The sequence below is a fragment of the Leptodactylus fuscus genome, chromosome 7 (genome assembly GCF_031893055.1).
Source record: "Leptodactylus fuscus isolate aLepFus1 chromosome 7, aLepFus1.hap2, whole genome shotgun sequence".
Lineage (NCBI taxonomy): Eukaryota > Metazoa > Chordata > Amphibia > Anura > Leptodactylidae > Leptodactylus > Leptodactylus fuscus.
In genome coordinates, this window is record NC_134271.1 from 144,304,931 (window position 1) to 144,330,771 (window position 25,841).

General features: G+C 37.4%; 1 protein-coding gene across 1 annotated transcript; it reads right to left on the reverse strand.

Annotated features, from left to right (window-relative positions):
* Positions 1-238: 238 nt before the first annotated feature.
* Positions 239-24,288, reverse strand: RHBG (Rh family B glycoprotein). Its single transcript, XM_075283222.1, has 10 exons — positions 24,058-24,288; positions 18,700-18,886; positions 16,525-16,675; positions 15,807-15,954; positions 14,359-14,525; positions 3,917-4,054; positions 3,683-3,816; positions 3,039-3,160; positions 1,065-1,138; positions 239-468 (listed from the first exon to the last, which is right to left on the reverse strand). Exons 1-10 carry the CDS (start codon positions 24,233-24,235, stop codon positions 403-405), a joined length of 1,365 nt encoding a protein of 454 aa, XP_075139323.1. The 5' UTR covers positions 24,236-24,288; the 3' UTR covers positions 239-402.
* Positions 24,289-25,841: the final 1,553 nt, after the last annotated feature.

Sequence of the window (25,841 nt, forward strand, 5' to 3'; positions counted from 1 at the left end):
GGTCTCCTTTAGTTCCGTATACAGTGTTATACGGGGATACATATCGAGTTATAGATACTTATGTGGTGCTCATATATTTTTACTACACTTTTAATATAAAATTTACCATGCATCATCTCTTTTGAAAAAAAAAAAATGAATAAAAATATTACAAGATAAAATTGTAAAAAAAAATTTTTTTTCTTTTTTTTTATATAATATTTTGACCTTTTCCAATGCGGGGTGCGAGGCCAATGCCCGAAGTTTTACATTACTTTGGTAAAAGCCTGTGCCGCTTCCCAGGTATGACATCTGAGGCCCATTTTGGCACCACCATCTTGAATGTTGGCGTAGATGTGTGGACCTTTATGGAGATTTTCAAGCTCCGCCCACATGTCATATAACTTAGGTGTCCCGGTGGGATTATGCCTGTGTCTGCTGCTGCTCAGGATCCTCGCTGGGCACGGACACGTGGCTTTCTTCAGGAACCTGGAACGAGATGAAAATGTTGGCGGTCAGATGTAGCAGAGCCGAAGATGTCATTTTTAAAAAAAATCTTGAGTCAATTGAATTTTGCTGCCACCTACTGGTGGGTAATGTCTCACGTTTCAAAAAACTTCACATGGTGTGAATATTGACCAGACATTGGATTAGATGTTTCTGCCATCAACTGTTTAACCCAATACAAATCTGGAGCCCAAGCCACCCGAAACGAGGAACGAAACATATCTTGGGGCCTACACCCATCTCTAGTCATCAGGGCCCATAAAAACCTTATGATGGTGCTTCCAATTTTTCACAATTTACCAACCACTTGCTTCAGAAAATTGCAAATGACCCCCCCCCCCAAATCCCTAAAACACCACACAAGGACATACACTTATACTTCCAAAATGCGTCGGCCTCCTTTAACCAAGTCATACTTATAATACAAAGCTATACAATATCTGTAAACAGTATCTAGTCTGCTTGCTGATGGTTTCCAATATTTTTTAACCTTGTGCAATGTAAAAACAAACTGAAAAATCAGTAAAAATTGAAAAAAAAAATGATAAGGGACACAATAGTCGTCCTCTAGGACTTACCTCCCAGTACAGTGAATCATCAAAACATTCGGCATCAGATGGAGCGCCAAAGAACGGTAACTTTATTATAAATCCTGCATAAAAAAAATAGAGAAATTTTACAAATTTTTACAAAATTTATGTGTTGATATATACCATTTCTATAAATGTAGCAGAGCTGTGTTTGCCTTTGATTTTGAATTCTGTTATGCCTGATGTATTGTACTCAGGGCCGCACCTCTAATGAGGCGGGGTGAGGCAGCCGCTTCAGGCGGCACTTTCGGAGGGGGCGGCAGTCACGGGACTTTTTTTTCCCCTAAACATTATTAAAGTTAAAGGACCTGTGATGATGTCATTAAAGGTCCTTTAAAGACTTGCAATTCAACATCTATCTAGGACAGTGGTTCTTAACCAGGGTTTGATCGAATCATAGGCCATATGCACGGTTCATTTTGTGTACCAGTAAAAAAAACATATACCTATGTCTTGAATTTGGAAATAAATCATATTTGATTTATCACTAAAGAAGGGTTCGGTGAATGTGCATATGACACTGGTGGGTTCGGTACCTCAAACAGGTTAAGAACCACTGATCTAGGACCTAAAGAGATGCTGAAGTGCAAATCAGCTGAAGGACCTGTGATGACATCATCACAGGTCCTATAGTTCACTAGGCTATCAGCAGACTTGTCAGTGGGCGGAGCCACGTGGGACAGTGCAATGTAACACAGACAGAGCAAGCTGCCGGGAATAGAGCCTGAAGGAAGATAAGAAGGTTCTTTTTTAACAACAAGATCAGCAGAAACAGGGAGAACTTGGTTGCATTCACTTACCGCGTCCTGCTACTGTTCGTGGCCTCCTCTTCAGCCTTCCATGGGCCCTGTGCGCCGCACATCAGGTCGCGATGATGTAATGTGCAGTGCACTGGGGTCCCCTGGAGGCTGAAGAGGGAAGAGGAGGACGCGAGCAGGAGCAGGGATAGGTAAGTTAATAGGGGCCGTTCCTGGACCCGGACTGGCCCTGAACAAGGAAAGGAAAGGGCCAAGGATTGCATGGCAAAAAATCTGCTAGCATTTTTTGAATGAGGGGGGAACAATGTTGTGGTTATCAATAAAGTTTGGCTTGGAAGGAGGTGGAGCATGGTGATAAAAACCCGGGGCACATAGGCAGGTGTCACTTTCTGAGAAGTAAAGATGGGGATATAGTGTGGCGCCCTAAAGGCAGAGGACCCAGTGGGGGAGTCAATGGTTCTCTGGTCGGCCAGTAGGAACCTTCTGTGGTCAACAGTGCCGGCGAGCCGGTGGAAATTTGAACACAGACCGCAATTGGCCCGCGGGTCAGGAATACATACTTGGCTTAAAGGGAATGAGTCACCAGAAAATTACAGATTTTTTTAAACCAAGTTTTTACGTGAAACATAAAATTCCAGAATTTTTGATGAATTTATTTATCATTTTCGAAGCCGCCATCTATATGTCTTTAAAAAACTACTACTACTGAAATCTTCACTCTGGCGTCTAACCCTAATAATAGACTGACACCTCTATAGATAACACCACTGAGCCATCATTCCAGCCACTGACAAGAGATGATGTCACAGCTTATGGTAATAAGAACTCTCCCATAGACCTCAATGAGTCGGCTCCAGTCTATCACTGCCTAAGACCACAAGACTGCTGTAAAGTGTGTCACTAAATGCTGTTAACAGAGCAGAGGTGAAGCCTTGGGCAAGATGGTCGCCATCTTAATCGTACAGAGAGTAGAATAAAAAATAAATCAATCTATAACTAGAAAATAAAACGTATTAGAAAAAAGTTACAGATTTCAATACCTGGTTATAATAAAATAAATGAAATATTTGGGAAACCCAATTCCTTTACCGCACAGTAGGAAAACAGATTCGAGCAAAAATGGGCTCTTGTATATGATGGTAACACACTGCCACCTAGTGGCGGCAATACAATAAACAACGCTAAAGTAGTCTACTGGACTCACCTACAACAATCCCGCCAACCAGGGCAAATCCCAGAGCCACAAGGAGGGCCAAACCCTGATAGATGGCCTGAGACTGGGCGGTGCGAGATGAGTCGGCGATAAGAGGGAACACATCACTCATTCTGGAAGGGGAAAGATGGAAAAGTTATGTATAGGTAGACGAACAGATAGATAATACATATACAGACATGGAAATAGATACATAGATAGATAGATAGATAGATAGATAGATAGATAGATAGATAGATAGGAGATAGATAGATAGATAGATAGATAGATAGATAGATAGATAGATAGATTGGAGATAGATAGATAGATAGATAGATATAGATAGGAGATAGATAGATAGATAGATAGATAGATAGATAGATAGATAGATAGATAGATAGATAGATAGGAGATAGATAGATAGATAGATAGGAGATAGATAGAAAGATAGATAGATAGATAGATAGATAGATAGATAGATAGATAGATAGATAGAAGATAGATAGATAGATAGATAGATAGATAGGAGATAGATAGATAGATAGATAGATAGATAGATAGATAGATGATAGATAGATAGATAGATAGATAGATAGATAGATAGATATGAAATTGGTATATTAGAAGAAATTAGAGAATAATACCGAGTCACTTACCCGCCACCATAGATATCAGCAGTTGCAGCAAATGTCACTATAACTCCTATAAGTGCCCCCAGGATGCCGGGCATACCATGTAAGTTGTGGACCCCACATGTGTCCTGAATCTTCAGCTTGGAGTCTAAGATCGGCTGTAAGTTAACAAGTAGTCCATTAATGATGAAAGATCAGGAGTGGGACTTACTGTATAAGTTCTATACTGAAGTCTATAGAAGATACCACATTACTCACTGTTAGAAATTTATATCCGACTGTAGAAATAATACCAGCTAGTGTGCCCGCTATCATGGCACCAAAGGGAGTCAGCATCATCTCACCAGAGGTTCCCACTGCAACACCACCAGCCAAAGCTGCATTCTGAATGTGAACCTATAGGAGGAGACGACATGGCAGTATATATTCAGTGTTAGATTCTTGTACATAGGAGCAGTATTATAGTAGTTATATTCTTGTACATAGGAGTAGTATTATAGTAGTTATATTCTTGTATATAGGAGTATTATTATAGTAGTTATATTCTTGTACATAGGAGCAGTATTATAGTAGTTATATTCTTGTACATAGGAGTAGTATTATAGTAGTTATATTCTTGTACATAGGAGCTGTATTATAGTAGTTATATTCTTGTACATAGGAGTAGTATTATAGTAGTTATATTCTTGTACATAGGAGGTAGTATTATAGTAGTTATATTCTTGTACATAGGGGGCAGTATTATAGTAGTTATATTCTTGTACATAGGAGTAGTACTATAGTAGTTATATTCTTGTACATAGGAGCAGTATTATAGTAGTTATATTCTTGTACATAGGAGCAGTATTATAGTAGTTATATTCTTGTACATAGGAGTAGTATTATAGTAGTTATATTCTTGTACATAGGAGCAGTATTATAGTAGTTATATTCTTGTACATAGGAGTAGTATTATAGTAGTTATATTCTTGTACATAGGAGGTAGTATTATAGTAGTTATATTCTTGTACATAGGGGGCAGTATTATAGTAGTTATATTCTTGTACATAGGAGTAGTACTATAGTAGTTATATTCTTGTACATAGGAGCAGTATTATAGTAGTTATATTCTTGTACATAGGAGCAGTATTATAGTAGTTATATTCTTGTACATAGGAGTAGTATTATAGTAGTTATATTCTTGTACATAGGGGGCAGTATTATAGTAGTTATATTCTTGTACATAGGAGTAGTACTATAGTAGTTATATTCTTGTACATAGGAGCAGTATTATAGTAGTTATATTCTTGTACATAGGAGCAGTATTATAGTAGTTATATTCTTGTACATAGGAGTAGTATTATAGTAGTTATATTCTTGTACATAGGGGGCAGTATTATAGTAGTTATATTCTTGTACATAGGAGTAGTACTATAGTAGTTATATTCTTGTACATAGGAGCAGTATTATAGTAGTTATATTCTTGTACATAGGAGCAGTATTATAGTAGTTATATTCTTGTACATAGGAGTAGTATTATAGTAGTTATATTCTTGTACATAGGAGCAGTATTATAGTAGTTATATTCTTGTACATAGGAGCTGTATTATAGTAGTTATATTCTTGTACATAGGGGGCAGTATTATAGTAGTTATATTCTTGTACATAGGAGTAGTATTATAGTAGTTATATTCTTGTACATAGGAGTAGTATTATAGTAGTTATATTCTTGTACATAGGAGTAGTAATATAGTAGTTATATTCTTGTACATAGGAGTAGTATTATAGTAGTTATATTCTTGTACATAGGAGTAGTAATATAGTAGTTATATTCTTGTACATAGGAGTAGTATTATAGTAGTTATATTCTTGTACATAGGAGGTAGTATTATAGTAGTTATATTCTTGTACATAGGAGTAGTATTATAGTAGTTATATTCTTGTACATAGGAGCAGTATTATAGTAGTTATAATCTTGTACATAGAGGGTAGTATTATAGTAGTTATATTCTTGTACATAGGAGTAGTACTATAGTAGTTATATTCTTGTACATAGGAGCAGTATTATAGTAGTTATATTCTTGTACATAGGAGCAGTATTATAGTAGTTATATTCTTGTACATAGGAGCAGTATTATAGTAGTTATATTCTTGTACATAGGAGTAGTATTATAGTAGTTATATTCTTGTACATAGGAGTAGTATTATAGTAGTTATATTCTTGTACATAGGAGCAGTATTATAGTAGTTATAGTCTTGTACATAGGAGGTAGTATTATAGTAGTTATATTCTTGTACATAGGAGTAGTATTATTGTAGTTATATTCTTGTACATAGGAGTAGTATTATAGTAGTTATATTCTTGTACATAGGAGTAGTATTATAGTAGTTATATTCTTGTACATAGGAGCAGTATTATAGTAGTTATAGTCTTGTACATAGGAGGTAGTATTATAGTAGTTATATTCTTGTACATAGGAGTAGTATTATAGTAGTTATATTCTTGTACATAGGAGTAGTATTATAGTAGTTATATTCTTGTACATAGGAGTAGTATTATAGTAGTTATATTCTTGTACATAGGAGTAGTAATATAGTAGTTATATTCTTGTACATAGGAGTAGTATTATAGTAGTTATATTCTTGTACATAGGAGCAGTATTATAGTAGTTATATTCTTGTACATAGGAAGTAGTATTATAGTAGTTATATTCTTGTACATAGGAGGTAGTATTATAGTAGTTATATTCTTGTACATAGGAGTAGTATTATAGTAGTTATATTCTTGTACATAGGAGCAGTATTATAGTAGTTATATTCTTGTACATAGAGGGTAGTATTATAGTAGTTATATTCTTGTACATAGGAGTAGTATTATAGTAGTTATATTCTTGTACATAGGAGCAGTATTATAGTAGTTATAGTCTTGTACATAGGAGGTAGTATAATAGTAGTTATATTCTTGTACATAGGAGTAGTATTATAGTAGTTATATTCTTGTACATAGGAGTAGTATTATAGTAGTTATATTCTTGTACATAGGAGTAGTATTATAGTAGTTATATTCTTGTACATAGGAGTAGTATTATAGTAGTTATATTCTTGTACATAGGAGTAGTATTATAGTAGGTATATTCTTGTACATAGGAGCAGTATTAAAGTAGTTATAGTCTTGTACATAGGAGTAGTATTATAGTAGTTATATTCTTGTACATGGGAGTAGTATCATAGTAGTTATATTCTTGTACATAGGAGCAGTATTATAGTAGTTATATTCTTGTACATAGGAAGTAGTATTATAGTAGTTATATTCTTGTACATACGAGTAGTAATATAGTAGTTATATTCTTGTACATAGGAGGTAGTATTATAGTAGTTATATTCTTGTACATAGGAGTAGTATTATAGTAGTTATATTCTTGTACATAGGAGCAGTATTATAGTAGTTATATTCTTGTACATATAGGGTAGTATTATAGTAGTTATATTCTTTTACATAGGAGTAGTATTATAGTAGTTATATTCTTGTACATAGGAGCAGTATTATAGTAGTTATATTCTTGTACATAGGAGGTAGTATTATAGTAGTTATATTCTTGTACATAGGAGCAGTATTATAGTAGTTATATTCTTGTACATAGGAGCAGTATTATAGTAGTTATATTCTTGTACATAGGAGTAGTATTACAGTAGTTATAGTCTTGTACATGGAGCAGTATTATAGTAGTTATATTCTTGTACATAGGAGTAGTATTATAGTAGTTATATTCTTGTACATAGGAGCAGTAGTTTCACTATGAGTAAGGGACGCCTTGATAGTCCCGAAACGCGTCAGTTTTCTAGCGTTTTTTAATTCACTATGTCTAGTGTCTATTTTGTCCACATTATGTTTTTTTGTGTCTAAATGTGTACTTCAGTCCAAGGTGGCAAACAGAATTTTTAAGAGGATGAAATAAAAGAAGTTTTTTATAAGCTGTGAGTCGCGGACCGTTATATCGAACGTTCGGTTTGATAAGATTACATTTTTAGTTATATTCTTGTACATAGGAGCAGTATTATAGTAGTTATATTCTTGTACATAGGAGCAGTATTATAGTAGTTATATTCATGTACATAGGAGTAGTATTATAGTAGTTATATTCTTGTACATAGGGGGCAGTAATATAGTAGTTATATTCTTGTACATAGGGGCAGTATTATAGTAGTTATATTCTTGTACATAGGAGTAGTATTATAGTATTTATATTCTTGTACATAGGAGCAGTATTATAGTAGTTATATTCTTGTACATAGGAGCAGTATTATAGTAGTTATATTCTTGTACATAGGGGGCAGTATTATAGTAGTTATATTCTTGTACATAGGAGTAGTATTATAGTAGTTATATTCTTGTACATAGGAGCAGTATTATAGTAGTTATATTCTTGTACATAGGGGGCAGTATTATAGTAGTTATATTCTTGTACATAGGAGGCAGTATTATAGTAGTTATATTCTTGTACAAAGGGCCAGTATTGTAGTAGTTATATTCTTGTACATAGGAGGCAGTATTATTGTAGTTATATTCTTGTACATAGGGGGCAGTATTATAGTAGTTATATTCTTGTACATAGGGGGCAGTATTATAGTAGTAATATTCTTGTACATAGGAGCAGTATTATAGTATTTATATTCTTGTACATAGGAGCAGTATTATAGTAGTTATATTCTTGTACATAGGAGCAGTATTATAGTAGTTATATTCTTGTACATAGGAGCAGTATTATAGTAGTTATATTCTTGTACATAGGAGCAGTATTATAGTAGTTATATTCTTGTACATTGGAGCAGTTTTATAGTAGTTATATTCTTGTATATAGGAGGTAGTATTATAGTAGTTATATTCTTGTACATAGGGGGCAGTATTATAGTAGTTATATTCTTGTACATAGGAGGCAGTATTACAGTAGTTATATTCTTGTACAAAGGGCCAGTATTGTAGTAGTTATATTCTTGTACATAGGAGGCAGTATTATTGTAGTTATATTCTTGTACATAGGGGGCAGTATTATAGTAGTTATATTTTTGTACATAGGGGCAGTATTATAGTAGTTATATTCTTGTACATAGGAGCAGTATTATAGTATTTATATTCTTGTACATAGGAGCAGTATTATAGTAGTTATATTCTTGTACATAGGAGCAGTATTATAGTAGTTATATTCTTGTACATAGGAGCAGTATTATAGTAGTTATATTCTTGTACATAGGAGCAGTATTATAGTAGTTATATTCTTGTACATTGGAGCAGTTTTATAGTAGTTATATTCTTGTATATAGGAGGTAGTATTATAGTAGTTATATTCTTGTACATAGGGGGCAGTATTATAGTAGTTATATTCTTGTACATAGGAGGCAGTATTATTGTAGTTATATTCTTGTACATAGGGGGCAGTATTATAGTAGTTATATTTTTGTACATAGGGGGCAGTATTATAGTAGTTATATTCTTGTACATAGGAGCAGTATTATAGTATTTATATTCTTGTACATAGGAGCAGTATTATAGTAGTTATATTCTTGTACATAGGAGCAGTATTATAGTAGTTATATTCTTGTACATAGGAGCAGTATTATAGTAGTTATATTCTTGTACATAGGAGCAGTATTATAGTAGTTATATTCTTGTACATTGGAGCAGTTTTATAGTAGTTATATTCTTGTATATAGGAGGTAGTATTATAGTAGTTATATTCTTGTACATAGGGGGCAGTATTATAGTAGTTATATTCTTGTACATAGGAGGCAGTATTACAGTAGTTATATTCTTGTACAAAGGGCCAGTATTGTAGTAGTTATATTCTTGTACATAGGAGGCAGTATTATTGTAGTTATATTTAGAGATGAGCGAACAGTGTTCTATCGAACACATGTTCGATCGGATATCAGGGTGTTCGCCATGTTCGAATCGAATCGAACACCACGTGGTAAAGTGCGCCAAAATTCGATTCCCCTCCCACCTTCCCTGGCGCCTTTTTTGCACCAATAACAGCGCAGGGGAGGTGGGACAGGAACTACGACACTGGGGGCATTGAAAAAAATTGGAAAAAGTCATTGGCTGCCGAAATCAGGTGACCTCCATTTTAGACGAATAGTGGATTTCAAATCCGGGTCATATGAGAATGTGAACTTTGTGACTATGAGACAGGGATAGCTGTACAGGCAGGGATAGCTAGGGATAACCTTTATTTAGGGGGGAATGTTATTAAAAATAACTTTTTGGGGCTCTATCGGGTGTGTAATTGTGATTTTTGTGAGCACACACACACACACACATTCAGCACTGCTTCATCAAGCCAATACAATGCATTAGCCAGTGCTGATTGGCCAGAGTACGGAATTCGGCCAATCAGCGCTGGCTCTGCTGGAGGAGGCGGAGTCTAAGATCGCTCCACACCAGTCTCCATTCAGGTCCGACCTTAGACTCCGCCTCCTCCAGCAGAGCCAGCGCTGATTGGCCGAATTCCGTACTCTGGCCAATCAGCACTGGCTAATGCATTGTATTGGCTTGATGAAGCAGTGCTGAATGTGTGTGCTTAGCACACACATTCAGCTCTACTTCATCGGGCTAATAGAATGCATTGGCCAATCAGCGCTGGCCAATGCATTCTATTAGCGTGAACTGAGTTTGCACAGGGGTTCTAGTGCACCCTCGGCTCTGCTACATCAGATTGCTACATCTGATGTAGCAGTGCCGAGTGTGCATCAGATGTGTAGTTGAGCAAAACTGACTCAGCACTGCTAAGTCTGCATTCGCATAGGAATGCATTGGCCAGCCTTCGGCCAATCAGCGCTGGCTCTGCCGGAGGAGGCGGAGTCTAAGGTCGGACCTGAATGGAGACTGGTGTGGAGCGATCTTAGACTCCGCCTCCTCCAGCAGAGCCAGCGCTGATTGGCCGAATTCCGTACTCTGGCCAATCAGCACTGGCTAATGCATTGTATTGGCGTGATGAAGCAGTGCTGAATGTGTGTGCTTAGCACACACATTCAGCTCTACTTCATCGGGCTAATAGAATGCATTGGCCAATCAGCGCTGGCCAATGCATTCTATTAGCGTGAACTGAGTTTGCACAGGGGTTCTAGTGCACCCTCGGCTCTGCTACATCAGATTGCTACATCTGATGTAGCAGTGCCGAGTGTGCATCAGATGTGTAGTTGAGCAAAACTGACTCAGCACTGCTAAGTCTCTGCATTCGCATAGGAATGAATTGGCCAGCCTTCGGCCAATCAGCGCTGGCTCTGCCGGAGGAGGCGGAGTCTAAGGTCGGACCTGAATGGAGACTGGTGTGGAGCTATCTTAGACTCCGCCTCCTCCAGCAGAGCCAGCGCTGATTGGTCGAGTTCCGTACTCTGGCCAATCAGCACTGGCCAATGCATTTCTATGGGGAAAAGTTAGCTTGCGAAAATCGCAAACTGACAGGGATTTCCATGAAATAAAGTGACTTTTATGCCCCCAGACATGCTTCCCCTGCTGTCCCAGTGTCATTCCAGGGTGTTGGTATCATTTCCTGGGGTGTCACAGTGGACTTGGTGACCCTCCAGACACGAATTTGGGTTTCCCCCTTAACGAGTTTATGTTCCCCATAGACTATAATGGGGTTCGAAACCCATTCGAACACTCGAACAGTGAGCGGCTGTTCGAATCGAATTTCGAACCTCGAACATTTTAGTGTTCGCTCATCTCTAGTTATATTCTTGTACATAGGGGGCAGTATTATAGTAGTTATATTATTGTACATAGGGGGCAGTATTATAGTAGTTATATTCTTGTACATAGGAGCAGTATTATAGTATTTATATTCTTGTACATAGGAGCAGTATTATAGTAGTTATATTCTTGTACATAGGAGCAGTATTATAGTAGTTATATTCTTGTACATAGGAGCAGTATTATAGTAGTTATATTCATGTACATAGGAGTAGTATTATAGTAGTTATATTCTTGTACATAGGGGGCAGTAATATAGTAGTTATATTCTTGTACATAGGGGCAGTATTATAGTAGTTATATTCTTGTACATAGGGGCAGTATTATAGTAGTTATATTCTTGTACATAGGAGGCAGTATTATAGTAGTTATATTCTTGTACATAGGAGCAATATTATAGTAGTTATATTCTTGTACATAGGAGTAGTATTATAGTAGTTATATTCTTGTACATAGGAGTAGTATTATAGTAGTTATATTCTTGTACATAGGAGTAGCATTATAGTAGTTATATTCTTGTACATAGGAGAAGTATTATAGTAGTTATATTCTTGTACATAGGAGCAGTATTATAGTAGTTATATTCTTGTACATAGGAGCAGTATTATAGTAGTTATATTCTTGTACATAGGAGCAGTATTATAGTAGTTATATTCTTGTACATAGGAGCAGTATTATAGTAGTTATATTCTTGTACATAGGAGTAGTATTATAGTAGTTATATTCTTGTACATAGGAGCAGTATTATAGTAGTTATATTCTTGTACATAGGAGTAGTATTATAGTAGTTATATTCTTGCACATACGAGCAGTATTATAGTAGTTATATTCTTGTACATAGGAGGCAGTATTATAGTAGTTATATTCTTGTACAAAGGGCCAGTATTGTAGTAGTTATATTCTTGTACATAGGAGGCAGTATTATTGTAGTTATATTCTTGTACATAGGGGGCAGTATTATAGTAGTTATATTCTTGTACATAGGGGGCAGTATTATAGTAGTTATATTCTTGTACATAGGAGCAGTATTATAGTATTTATATTCTTGTACATAGGAGCAGTATTATAGTAGTTATATTCTTGTACATAGGAGCAGTATTATAGTAGTTATATTCTTGTACATAGGAGCAGTATTATAGTAGTTATATTCTTGTACATAGGAGCAGTATTATAGTAGTTATATTCTTGTACATTGGAGCAGTTTTATAGTAGTTATATTCTTGTATATAGGAGGTAGTATTATAGTAGTTATATTCTTGTACATAGGGGGCAGTATTATAGTAGTTATATTCTTGTACATAGGAGGCAGTATTACAGTAGTTATATTCTTGTACAAAGGGCCAGTATTGTAGTAGTTATATTCTTGTACATAGGAGGCAGTATTATTGTAGTTATATTCTTGTACATAGGGGGCAGTATTATAGTAGTTATATTTTTGTACATAGGGGGCAGTATTATAGTAGTTATATTCTTGTACATAGGAGCAGTATTATAGTATTTATATTCTTGTACATAGGAGCAGTATTATAGTAGTTATATTCTTGTACATAGGAGCAGTATTATAGTAGTTATATTCTTGTACATAGGGGGCAGTATTATAGTAGTTATATTCTTGTACATAGGAGTAGTATTATAGTAGTTATATTCTTGTACATAGGAGCAGTATTATAGTAGTTATATTCTTGTACATAGGGGGCAGTATTATAGTAGTTATATTCTTGTACATAGGAGGCAGTATTATAGTAGTTATATTCTTGTACAAAGGGCCAGTATTGTAGTAGTTATATTCTTGTACATAGGAGGCAGTATTATTGTAGTTATATTCTTGTACATAGGGGGCAGTATTATAGTAGTTATATTCTTGTACATAGGGGGCAGTATTATAGTAGTTATATTCTTGTACATAGGAGCAGTATTATAGTATTTATATTCTTGTACATAGGAGCAGTATTATAGTAGTTATATTCTTGTACATAGGAGCAGTATTATAGTAGTTATATTCTTGTACATAGGAGCAGTATTATAGTAGTTATATTCTTGTACATAGGAGCAGTATTATAGTAGTTATATTCTTGTACATTGCAGCAGTTTTATAGTAGTTATATTCTTGTATATGGGAGGTAGTATTATAGTAGTTATATTCTTGTATATAGGAGGTAGTATTATAGTAGTTATATTCTTGTATATAGGAGGTAGTATTATAATAGTTATATTTTTGTACATAGGAGCAGTATTATAGTAGTTATATTCTTGTATATAGGATGTAGTATTATAGTAGTTATATTCTTGTACATAGGAGCAGTATTATAGTAGTTATATTCTTGTACATAGGAGAAGTATTATAGTAGTTATATTCTTGTACATAGGAGTAGTATTATAGTAGTTATATTCTTGTACATAGGAGTAGTATTATAGTAGTTATATTCTTGTACATAGGAGCAGTATTATAGTAGTTATATTCTTGTACATAGGAGCAGTATTATAGTAGTTATATTCTTGTACATAGGAGCAGTATTATAGTAGTTATATTCTTGTACATAGGAGGTAGTATTATAGTAGTTATATTCTTGTACATAGGGGGTAGTATTATAGTAGTTATATTCTTGTACATAGGGGGTAGTATTATAGTAGTTATATTCTTGTACATAGGGGGCAGTATTATAGTAGTTATATTCTTGTACATAGGAGTAGTATTATAGTAATTATATTCTTGTACATAGGAGGTAGTATTATAGTAGTTATATTCTTGTACATAGGAGCAGTATTATAGTAGTTATATTCTTGTACATAGGAGCAGTATTATAGTAGTTATATTGTTGCACATAGGAGCAGTATTATAGTAGTTGTTGTAGTATTATCATAGTAGTATGTTAGTATTATAGTTTTTATGCTATGTAGTAAGAATAGTTGTGATTTCCACTTGTCATACAAAGAAATTTTTATTATGTATAACCTATGTAATATTTCTCTCTACCATATCCAGCTTCCCTTCATTGTTCAGCAGGGAGGACAGTGCGAATGTGGACAGTGTGCAGGCAGCCAGAGAGTAGTAGGTGTTCATCACAGTTCGGTGTTGGTCGTCTCCGTGGGCCGTGACAGCAGAATTGAAGCTCGGCCAGAACATCCACAGATATATAGTTCCTGGGATGAAAACAGTAAAGACTTACATAGGGAATAGCACGTCTATCCATTCTCAGTTATCTAATACGAGCATATTGTGCAAACATACCATTATATAGGGCTGATATGATAAGACTATGCTAATATACTGTATTCATTAACTAAACAATAGTGCTATAGACACATCATTGGCCAGTGTATCCTCATGTGGACCAGCCACGGGGGAGGGGGGGTTATAGTCTAGACCAGGGGTCTCAAGCCTAGGGACGCCGGATCCAAGTTGAATCCGGACGTTTCACCATTTTGCCCACAGGCAGTTTTATATACTGACGGAAAGCTGACAGTGCGCTGAGTTCAGCACACTGTCGGCTTTCCCGATGTGGGCCCAGTGTGAAGAGCTTACGGCCGGTACCGTAGCTCTTCTATGGTCAGAAGAGCGTCTCTGACACTCAGTCAGAGACGTCCTTCTTCACAGCACAGCCAATCGCGCTGTGCTGTGAGAGCCGGGAGGAACACCCCCGCTCCCTCCCTGATAATGCTCGTCTATGGGCGATTGGCTGTGCTGTGAAGAAGGACGTCTCTGACTGAGTGTCAGAGACGCTCTTCTGACCATAGAAGAGCTACGGTACCGGACCGTAAGCTCTTCACACTGGGCCCACATCGGGAAAGCCGACAGTGTGCTGAACTCAGCGCACTGTCAGCTTTCCGTCAGTATATAAAACTGCCTGTGGGCAAAATGGTGAAACGTCCTCTTTAAACATTGAGGTGGAATGAAGGGGTTCATGACACTGGGGGCAGACGAAGGGAGGGGGGAGAACGGCATGACACTGGGGCAGAAATGGAGGGCCATGAATCTGGGGGCAGAGATGGGGGGACATGAAACTGGGGGCAGAAATGGAGGGACATGAATCTGGGGGCAGAGATGGGGGGACATGAAACTGGGGACAGAAATGGAGGGACATGAATCTGGGGGCAGAGATGGGGGGACATGAATCTGGGGGCAGATGAAGGGTATATATGTAACTGGGGGAAAGATGGAGGGGGGACATATAGTTTACGGGTGACTGTAGGAGGATTATACAGTGTGGGGGCACATGAAAAATGAATGGGCGGAGTCAACATAAAAGTGGGTGGAGCTAAATTTGCCGCCGTGCGGCCCACCGACTGGCTGGGATCTTGCTCTGCGGCCCACATGCTGAGTTGAGTTTGAGACCCCTGGTCTAGACAGTATTTTTTGTATATAGGACTGAATAAATAATGATCCTGAATATATAATATCTGACGTGAGTAATTGGTATATACCGATCATGGCGAAGAGATCTGAATGATAGACAGATCCCTCTCTGTTACGACTTTTGTCCAGGTGAGGCCTGTACAGCACACGAGACACCACCAGCCCAAAGTAAGCTCCGAATGTATGGATGGTCATCGAGCCGCCGGCATCCTTGGCCTAAGAAGAGCAATGCAGAGAACAATGTCAGATGTATCAGTATATTATCATGTCTCTGTTATTTCTGGGCCTACAATTTTATGAAAAACTCAAGCTAGGAACCTCGAGATCCAGTTAGAACCAGGAAAGCTGTTCTTCGGGCTTCGGTTCCGGCTGTATAATACATACAGGATCCGGGATTAACCACAACGAAAGATCTGTCAGATGCCATGATCAATAGCAAAGACGGGATTTGGATGGTAATGTGGGCGAGAGTCCCTTCGTTCACCCCTTTGGGTGAGATCATGGGGTCCCAGTGGCTTACCAGGGCATCCAAGAAGGCAATCATTTGCCTCCTACCAGCCTTGGCCTAATACAATAGTATTGCAGTATATTGTACGGGGGGAAATTGATCCTGGGTTCAAGTCTCCTTGTAGGGCAGAAAAAATAAATAAAAAGAAAGTGTAAAAAGTTTGGAGAAAGTATAAAAAATAAATTAAATAAAAACCCTATGCCAAATTCTGTGCAAAATATACCAGGAGGAGCCATATCGAAGGGAGAAGATGGGATGAGCCACACGTTGTCACTTACCCCAAGAATATTAAGAATGATGTACTCATTGATTCCAAATAGAGTCACTTCGAAGAGAGTCATAACGATGAGCTGGACAGGACTGGTCTTGCCAAGGAGAGCTCCGAAGGAGATGAGAACAGCTCCGGTGCAGAAGTCGGCATTGATCATACTAAGGAGATAGGAGAGTATAACATAAGGGACAGGGATAGCCCTTCGTACACACTATAGGCATCTAAACCGACTGAGACAGTGGTGTTCATACCCATTGGATCCCATCCATAGGACTCCTTAAAAATAATCTAGAAAAAATGGTCTCTCCCATTAACTGCAAACATACAAGGGGAGTCATTGCCAAATTATCATATACATCGCCATATGACATGGGGCATCACAACCTCTAACCAGTAACTGTGACCTTCTCAAGGGTCGAGACATATGCTTATCTTAAACTTCATGGCATGGGGTGGGGTATTACTTAGGCCCAGTTTGCATCGGCGTTCGGGTTTCCATTTGCAGAGTTCACTTGGCAACTTCATGTCAACTTCATGGCATGGGGTGGGGTATTACTTAGGCCCAGTTTGCATCGGCGTTCGGGTTTCCATTTGCAGAGTCCACTTGGGAACAGAAACCTATATGCATAAAAATGCAGTTATCTGGGAAACCCGTGGACCCCATAAACTATAATGGGGTCCGTGTGGTTTCGGCTCAGTTTCCGCGCAATATATGTGGAGCAAAAAACGTCCAGCAAGCAGCACTTTTCTCTCTGCATGTTTCATGCGGAAACCACACGGACCCCATTATAGTCTATGGGTCTGCAGGTTTTTTTTATGCATGTAGGTCCTCAAGCGGACTTCCCGAATGGAAACCCGAACTGGAGCCTTTGCCAGTCTATAACAGTATTTTTAGATTAATCTCTTTCTAAGACTATGGCGCTAGTATGTTAGCACTGTCTACGAGCCCTATTTAGGTTGTTATTGGGCCCTATAACATTCGATATAGTAAATTTTGTTTGGAAGGAACTGTGACAGTCTTACACTCCAGGAAGACCCAAGAAACCCCAAAAAAGTAGAAGCCATGATGTAAGTGAACCTGAACCTTTAAAGGGGTTACTCAGGAGGATTATAAAACATGGCTGCCTTTTTCTTCTCAGGAAGTGACATCACATCTGTTGGTCACATGGCCACGCTTTAATCCAATCCAGTCCATTCATCTAAGAAGTAACATTGTCACGTGACCCATGGATGTGATGTCACTTCCTGAGAAGAAGAGAGCGGCCATATTTTCTAACCCTTTAAGTTTTGGCACCACAAAAAATATTGCTACATTTTCTACACTGATCTCATAAAGAGCGGTTTTCCGGGACTATGGTATTGACCTATGTGACCTTTTCACTTTTTGCCAAGCACAGCGCCATAGATTGTATAGTGGCCATACTTGGTATTACAGCTCTACCCTATTCATTTGAATGGGGCTGAGCTGCAGCCTGGCCATGAGACCAATGAACATGATATCACCGATTTAGTAAGAGAAAGGAGAATTCTACATCATAGTGCTGGAAAATCCCTTGCAAAAAAAACATATCTCCGAAATATTATTCCAGCAGTGAAAGGGTGCAGGCCGCGGGCTCCCATTGATCTATCGATGTAGCCTGTTATGAAATGCAGATCAAAGACTAGGCATTGTGTAATCGAAAGGCTAAATTCCACCAAATGTGCTTTTTATTTTACTTATAGCTTGCTGAGTTAAAGGGGTGGTCTACTATGGGAAGACTCTTTAACCCATTAGTGACCGATGAATAGATTTGTTTCATTGGGATATTGGCCAGTCACTAAAGAGTTAAAACTGCCTCCTCCTGGCATGAGTACCCTAGAAATTGAATACATGACTTAGGACTGTGTCTACGGAACACTGCCCCCTAGTGGCCAAATTATCATAAAATGGCGAAAAAAAATTGTGAAAATTGTGTCAAGTCCATAAATCTGGGAGTAATTTATGGCATATGATAGCGTTCTATAGATAACCATGACTTTATCTCTTGCCAAGCACATTGCAATGATTTTTTTCTTTTGTTGTGAAAAAAAAAAAGTTGGGCAATCGTACAAAGCAAACACCACGTGTCCTGCTATGTTCCAAGTATCTATTGATCATTCTCAGGTGACCAGATATGATCATGGCCATATCACACATTCTCACCTTTCTATACCAACGTGGATTTTTCCATCATGGAATCCATGGAAGAATCCTTGGATGAGCGTGGACCATTGGAGACCAAAGGCTGCGATCAGGAAGTTGAAGGCCACGCTGCTGAAACCGTAAAGCCTGAGGAAAGTCATCAGGAAGCCGAAGCCAATGAAGATCATGGTGTGGACATCTTGGAAACCTATCAAAAAAAGAGGAATAGTAAATATAAGGCAAATGATCAGCAAAAAAAAATCCAAAAAATTCTTGTAATTACTGTCATTGAACACTAGAGGGCGAACAAATCAACTTAGCTTTGAAAATTAGGAATTTTAATGAGGATTTTTAAAGAAATTTTAAATACCATTTAAAAAATGTAAAAAGACAACATAGAAGTCAGAAAAACAATTCTAGTAGAACAAAACTCAAGTATTCCCAGACTTCAATTATAATGCCACAATACCTTAGGGCCTATATATCAAACACTGTAAATAAAGGAATAGACATGTCCATTGTCTCAAATTTGTATAAAGTACGTAGATTGTAGAGTGAATTTTCGGATAGCCCGAAACGCGTTGTGCTTGTATTTTAAAGAATAAATCTATTGGAAGTTTAAAAGCTGATCATTGGTTTTGTGCGCACTATCCCTTATACCTCCACGCCTGATTGGGTTTTGACCCTGAGGGACTATATCCTTTACTACTGCTGTGTACCTTGGTCCACAAGAAGGGAGACAGGTGCTGCCACCACGGTCAATATTATTGGTCTAATTTGATGTTGTGACGTCTCACAACATGAGAAGGTAAGAAGCCAATTGGTCTTCTACACACAAAAATTATCCACGTGTAAAAATACTACACCATATTTGGCGCTCGGTGTTTCTCTTTTTGTCTTTGTACTATAATACTGCTCCTAGGTACAAGAATATAACTACTATAATACTGCTCCTATGTACAAGAATATAACTACTATAATACTACCTCGTATGTACAAGAATATAACTACTATAATACTGCTCCTATGTACAAGAATATAACTACTATAATACTGCTCCTATATACAAGAATATAACTACTATAATACTACTCCTATATACAAGAATATAACTACTATAATACTACCTCCTATATACAAGAATATAACTACTATAATACTGCTCCTATATACAAGAATATAACTACTATAATACTACTCCTATGTGCAAGAATACAGTATAACTACTATAATACTGCTCCTATGTACAAGAATATAACTACTATAATACTACTCCTATGTACAAGAATATAACTACTATAATACTGCCCCTATGTACAAGAATATAACTACTATAATACTGCTCCTATGTACAAGAATATAACTACTATAATACTACTCCTATATACAAGAATATAACTACTATAATACTACACCTATGTACAAGAATATAACTACTATAATACTGCCCCCTACGTACAAGAATATAACTACTATAATACTGCCTCCTATTTACAAGAATATAACTACTATAATACTGCTCCTATGTACAAGAATATATCTACTATAATACTACTCCTATGTACAAGAATATAACTACTATAATACTACTCCTATGTACAAGAATATAACTACTAGAATACTACCTCCTATGTACAAGAATATAACTACTATAATACTGCTCCTATGTACAAGAATATAACTACTATAATACTGCCCCTATGTACAAGAATATAACTACTAAAATACTGCCCCCTATGTACAAGAATATAACTACTATAATACTACTCCTATGTACAAGAATATAACTACTATAATACTACTGCTCTTATGTACAAGAATATAACTACTATAATACTACTCCTATGTACAAGAATACAACTACTATAATACTACCTTCTATGTACAAGAATATAACTACTATAATACTACTGCTCTTATGTACAAGAATACAACTACTATAATACTGCCCCTATGTAATAGAATATAACTACTATAATACTACCTCCTATGTGCAAGAATATAACTACTATAATACTACTCCTATGTACAAGAATATAACTACTATAATACTGCTCCTATGTACAAGAATATAACTACTATAATACTGCTCCTATGTACAAGAATATAACTACTATAATACTACTCCTATGTACAAGAATATAACTACTATAATACTGCTCCTATGTACAAGAATATAACTACTATAATACTACTCCTATGTACAAGAATATAACTACTATAATACTATTCCTATGTACAGGAATATAACTACTATAATACTGCTCCTATGTTAACAATCAGATAGTACTGTAGATGATATGTCGGTTCCTCTGTCACTTTGTCCCTCCTTCTATTATTTCTGCCCCTCTCATCACTGATGTGTAACACCACCCTGTTAATCTATCAGGTATAAATTGTCTGGATTGAGTTTTTCTCCACCATAATCCCGATTAGAAGGTCGCAGGGCAGCTGAAGTGCCGACTGAGTTGAATGTTAGAGAGACAATAATATTTGCTGACCTGTGTACCTGAGCTTATCATATATGATAGTATCTGCTGAGTTGGGGTATTCTTGTCTTCCATGTGTAATCCATCCTTATACACTGCACACCAGTCTAGGCTCACTCAGGACATGATATTTGGAGGGTGGTACTGGTCAGAGCTGGGTATTGTCCATTTAGTAACTGGTCTCCTTTCCTTGGCCGCTCCTGACCTCATTGCGGGGGTGAGTATATTGGGTGCTGGCACCACTAATGTCATCTTGTGCCATGTTTATATGTACCTGGTGTAATGGCGCTTGAAAATGACGACGGCTGCTCTCATATTGTCACGTCCCGTCGCCCATGTGTGACATCTCAGTTAGATTACTTATTATTATACCCAGTGATCCGTATACATCAACGGTTAAACCTGTAAGGACTAAAGGCCCAGTCCATAGAGTTTCCTGCCTTGTGTTGTTAAAACTTTGTTAAGTACAAACCCAATTTATATTAATATACAATACTTATACCGCACAGCAAACAATATCAATAAAAAGTGAATTAAAAAAATAAATAAAAATCAATCAATATAAAGTGACAACATAGTAGTGCCCTTGAAAAAATCAACCCAATCCACAAAAAATAAGTCCCCATTCAACTACATTGAAAAATAAATAAATGTATGAATCTCTGAATGTGGCAATGCAAAAGAGTAAAGAAATTTGTCATCTTTGTTAAGATAGGTTTGGTCCTTAAGGGGTTAACTATATCTGTTCCTGGGAAAGCTGGGTGACTTTCCAGCTCCGACTCGGTTTGTTGACATTTCTCCCAACTGTGCCGAAATTATTTGGTTTTTAACAAAACTAAACAATATGGGATTCGTCTTGGACTAAATAAAATGGCGGCCACGATATACCTTGCGGTAAGTTATTATACTGTGGGGTCTCTTTGGAGGTCAATCACAGGCCTCAGGGGTGACCCCGGGTACATGAGGTCACCGAGGAGGTTGAGAGAGCACGCTATTCGCGGCATGAATGGGGTTACTGTTTACGGTCACATTGGATTTCCAGCCACCGAATAAAAAAATAACAGAAAAAAATTAACATAGTACGAGGCCAAGGTCGGACATTGACTTGTAGGATGTTTACCCTCCAACAGGTGGCGCTAGAGCTACAGATTTATGTTTTTGAAATGTGCCTATTTACTAAGACACACTAGGGCAAGACGTACCAGCAGTAAATACGTCGTATTTCTTGGCATCCGATGTGCCACGACGTAACGTCCACGCAACCTACTTGTCTATTCTACTAAATTTGTCAAAGGCCCAGCCCACATTAAACTCAAAGGCACTGACTTTTTGTGGAAATTATCCCCAAATGTTGAACTTTTTGTGACTTTTTGATGCCACAGAAATTCCAAAAATGGTAAAAATGGAAAACTCAAAGTAGATTAGAACGTTCCAGAATTTTTCCTCCATAGTGAAGACCTTCTGGGGTGACAGATACTCAGTAATACTAATATGATCCATTAGTGGAGAGCTCGCCCCAATTTCCAAACTTAATGGGTTAATTTTCCGGGCTGTACTCGCCACCCTTGTTTTGTCTCTTTAATGCCCGGTCTGGTTTTTCAGGTTGTGTCTTGAACTTGAAAACCACCGTGAAATTTCACAAGTTTTTTTCACCACTGCGGAACCAGTCGATGACAGCTGAGCATCAACGGTTGTTTACTTTCTATTGTGTTGAAAGATTTCCGAATCCTGGAAAGTCAAGATGCCTACAGAGTAATGGTGGAAGAGGGAAGATACAGTTCCAATAGGACCCACTTATAGGAGATGGTCCACAGGATCACCAATGAATGGATAGTAGACCACAGGGCCACCAGCAATCCTTTGCCTAGCTACTGGGCCACCATTGACTGGATGTGTCTCCAACATACTGTAGGACCACTAGGAAGTGGTTGTTTAACCACAGGGCCACTAGTTTTACATACTAGACCACAGGACAACCAGGGAGTAGTTGCTTCATTACAGAGCCACCAGAGACCATACTTGACCACATAATAACCAGGTAGTAGGTGCTTCACTAAAAGACAACCAAGGATCACAAAAAGTGCTTGATTACCCATAAGGACACCATGAGGTCATCAGTTGACCAGAGGACCTCCAGATACTAGATGTTTATCCATCTGGGTACATTCTAGTGGTCTATTGGGCTACCTGGCAGTGGACATTGTATCAGATGTTTTTAGATACCAGGTGCATGGACCACAGGTTGTCTCCAGACCAGGCAATGTCTCATTGGGGACCCCAGAATTGGACATTATCTCAGTACTGGATGCTAGTTTATGAGGTTGGGCCAACCATGATACTATCCCATGGGGTCAATTCGCACTGGATGTTACCCCACTTTTTTACCCGCCCTGCAGTGGGTTATGGACGACTGGGCAGGAGTAATATTGTTACTAGGATTTTTATATTTCCCTGCAGATTTCTATAACTTAGAGTCGACTCTGATACCAAATACCATGAAGGATGATCTGAACCATCTTAATAGCTTCTTAGGGAAACCTGGGGGAATTTGCCACCTTGCAAATTTCTTGTAATATCCCTTTAACTTCCGTTATATCAGGGTCTCTAAGATTTTTTTGTTTTCTAAAATGAAACTTTTTGCAACTTTCCAATACACTTTGTGCATCAGCTCCTCGTCTATTCCGGATCCCTGCTTGCTGTCAGTGTATTGCGCCACATAACTTTACAGTGTATCAATGGAGGATTAGCTAGGCTGAATACATTGCAACAAATCCTCAGCTGTGAGATATATTAGATGATGGAAAGGTCGCAATTCATTGACAGCAAGCAGAAAGAACAACCATAAGAATAACCCCTTGCAATTTGGAATAGATCGGTGATGGGTACTTACTTGGGTACCGATAGTAGAAATCGTTGTCGTAGTCGGAAACGTTCTGCTGGTGCCAAGCGCTGGCGTCCGTTTCGTGGTCATACCTCACGAAAATGGCAAAAAGGATGATGGTGATGGCTTCAAGCAAGAGGCAGAAGAGGGGCAGCTTGACCCTCATGTTGGTGGAATGGCTGCCCATGGCTGTTGGCAGAAGATCGCAGCAGAGGAGGCAGAAAGTGAAGCTCTATACGACTCTATACGAGACATTTAATGTCAGTGCTGATCCCGCCCTGCAGTCAGTACAAGGACTTCCCTATACAGGACCTGGGCACACCCTCTCCCCCTCCCCAGGACGTGTCTTGGCACATCTGACAATCCAAAGGTCTCCGAAGCCTGACACAGCAACAGACAGATGTTATATGAAGTCTGTACCAGATAAAGTTACCCCATATACATGACGAACCCTGGTGAACAGGAATGTAAATAGAGATACACTTACTGGACAAGCTGTATCCCCCTCCACTGGCTTAGATACATCAGTTCTGCAACATAGTATCACATATGACAGCGTTAAATACATTGGCTCAGCAGAAAGTCTTTCACAAGACACGTCAGGCTCACATTACCTGCCTACAACCTGTCTGATGGTCTGATTGATAGTAAACAGGAAATTATAGATTCATTGTTATATGTCATTGCGTAATGTTGTCAGCGGCATTATCAGTCATGTATTCTGCATTATATATTGCATACATTGTTCAAGACATAACTGGGTGAAATAGTTGAGGTGATATTGGTGTGTTTAGTTTGTCAACACTGCCCCCAATATAAAAGAGCTCCCATGTCCAAGAAAATAACTACTATAATACTATCCTCTGTGTACAAGAATATAACTACTATAATACTATCCTCTGTGTACAAGAATATAACTACTATAACACTGCCCCCTATGTACAAGAATATAACTACTATAATACTGCTCCAATGTACAAGAATATAACTACTATAATACTGCTCCTATGTACAAGAATATAACTACTATAATACTACCTCCTATGTACAATAATATAACTACTATAATACTACCTCCTATGTACAAGAATATAACTACTATAATACTACTCCTATGTACAAGAATATAACTACTATAATACTGCCCCCTATGTACAAGAATATAACTACTATAATACTGCTCCTATGTACAAGAATATAAGTACTATAATACTGCTCTTATGTACAAGAATATAACTACTATAATACTGCTCCTTTGTACAAGAATATAACTACTATAATACTGCTCCTATGTACAAGAATATAACTACTATAATACTGCTCCTATGTACAAGAATATAACTACTATAATACTGCTCTATGTACAAGAATATAACTACTATAATACTACTCCTATGTACAAGAATATAACTACTATAATACTACTCCTATGTACAAGAATATAACTACTATAATACTGCCCCCTATGTACAAGAATATAACTACTATAATACTGCTCCTATGTACAAGAATATAAGTACTATAATACTGCTCTTATGTACAAGAATATAACTACTATAATACTGCTCCTATGTACAAGAATATAACTACTATAATACTACCTCCTATGTACAAGAATATAACTACTATAATACTGCTCCTATGTACAAGAATATAACTACTATAATACTGCTCCTATGTACAAGAATATAACTACTGTAATACTGCTCTATGTACAAGAATATAACTACTATAATACTACTCCTATGTACAAGAATATAACTACTATAATACTACTCCTATGTACAAGAATA

Bases quoted from the DNA above. Each gene is read 5' to 3' on its own strand.
- RHBG (XM_075283222.1), bottom strand. From the start codon at position 24,235: ATGGGCAGCCATTCCACCAACATGAGGGTCAAGCTGCCCCTCTTCTGC. The intron at 4,055-14,358 runs GTAGAGAGAAAT...CTCCTCCTATAG, and splicing joins ATGAAGGGAAGCTGGATATG to GTTCACATTCAGAATGCAGC. The intron at 1,139-3,038 runs GTGAGTCCAGTA...TTTTTTATGCAG, and splicing joins GGTTGGCGGGATTGTTGTAG to GATTTATAATAAAGTTACCG.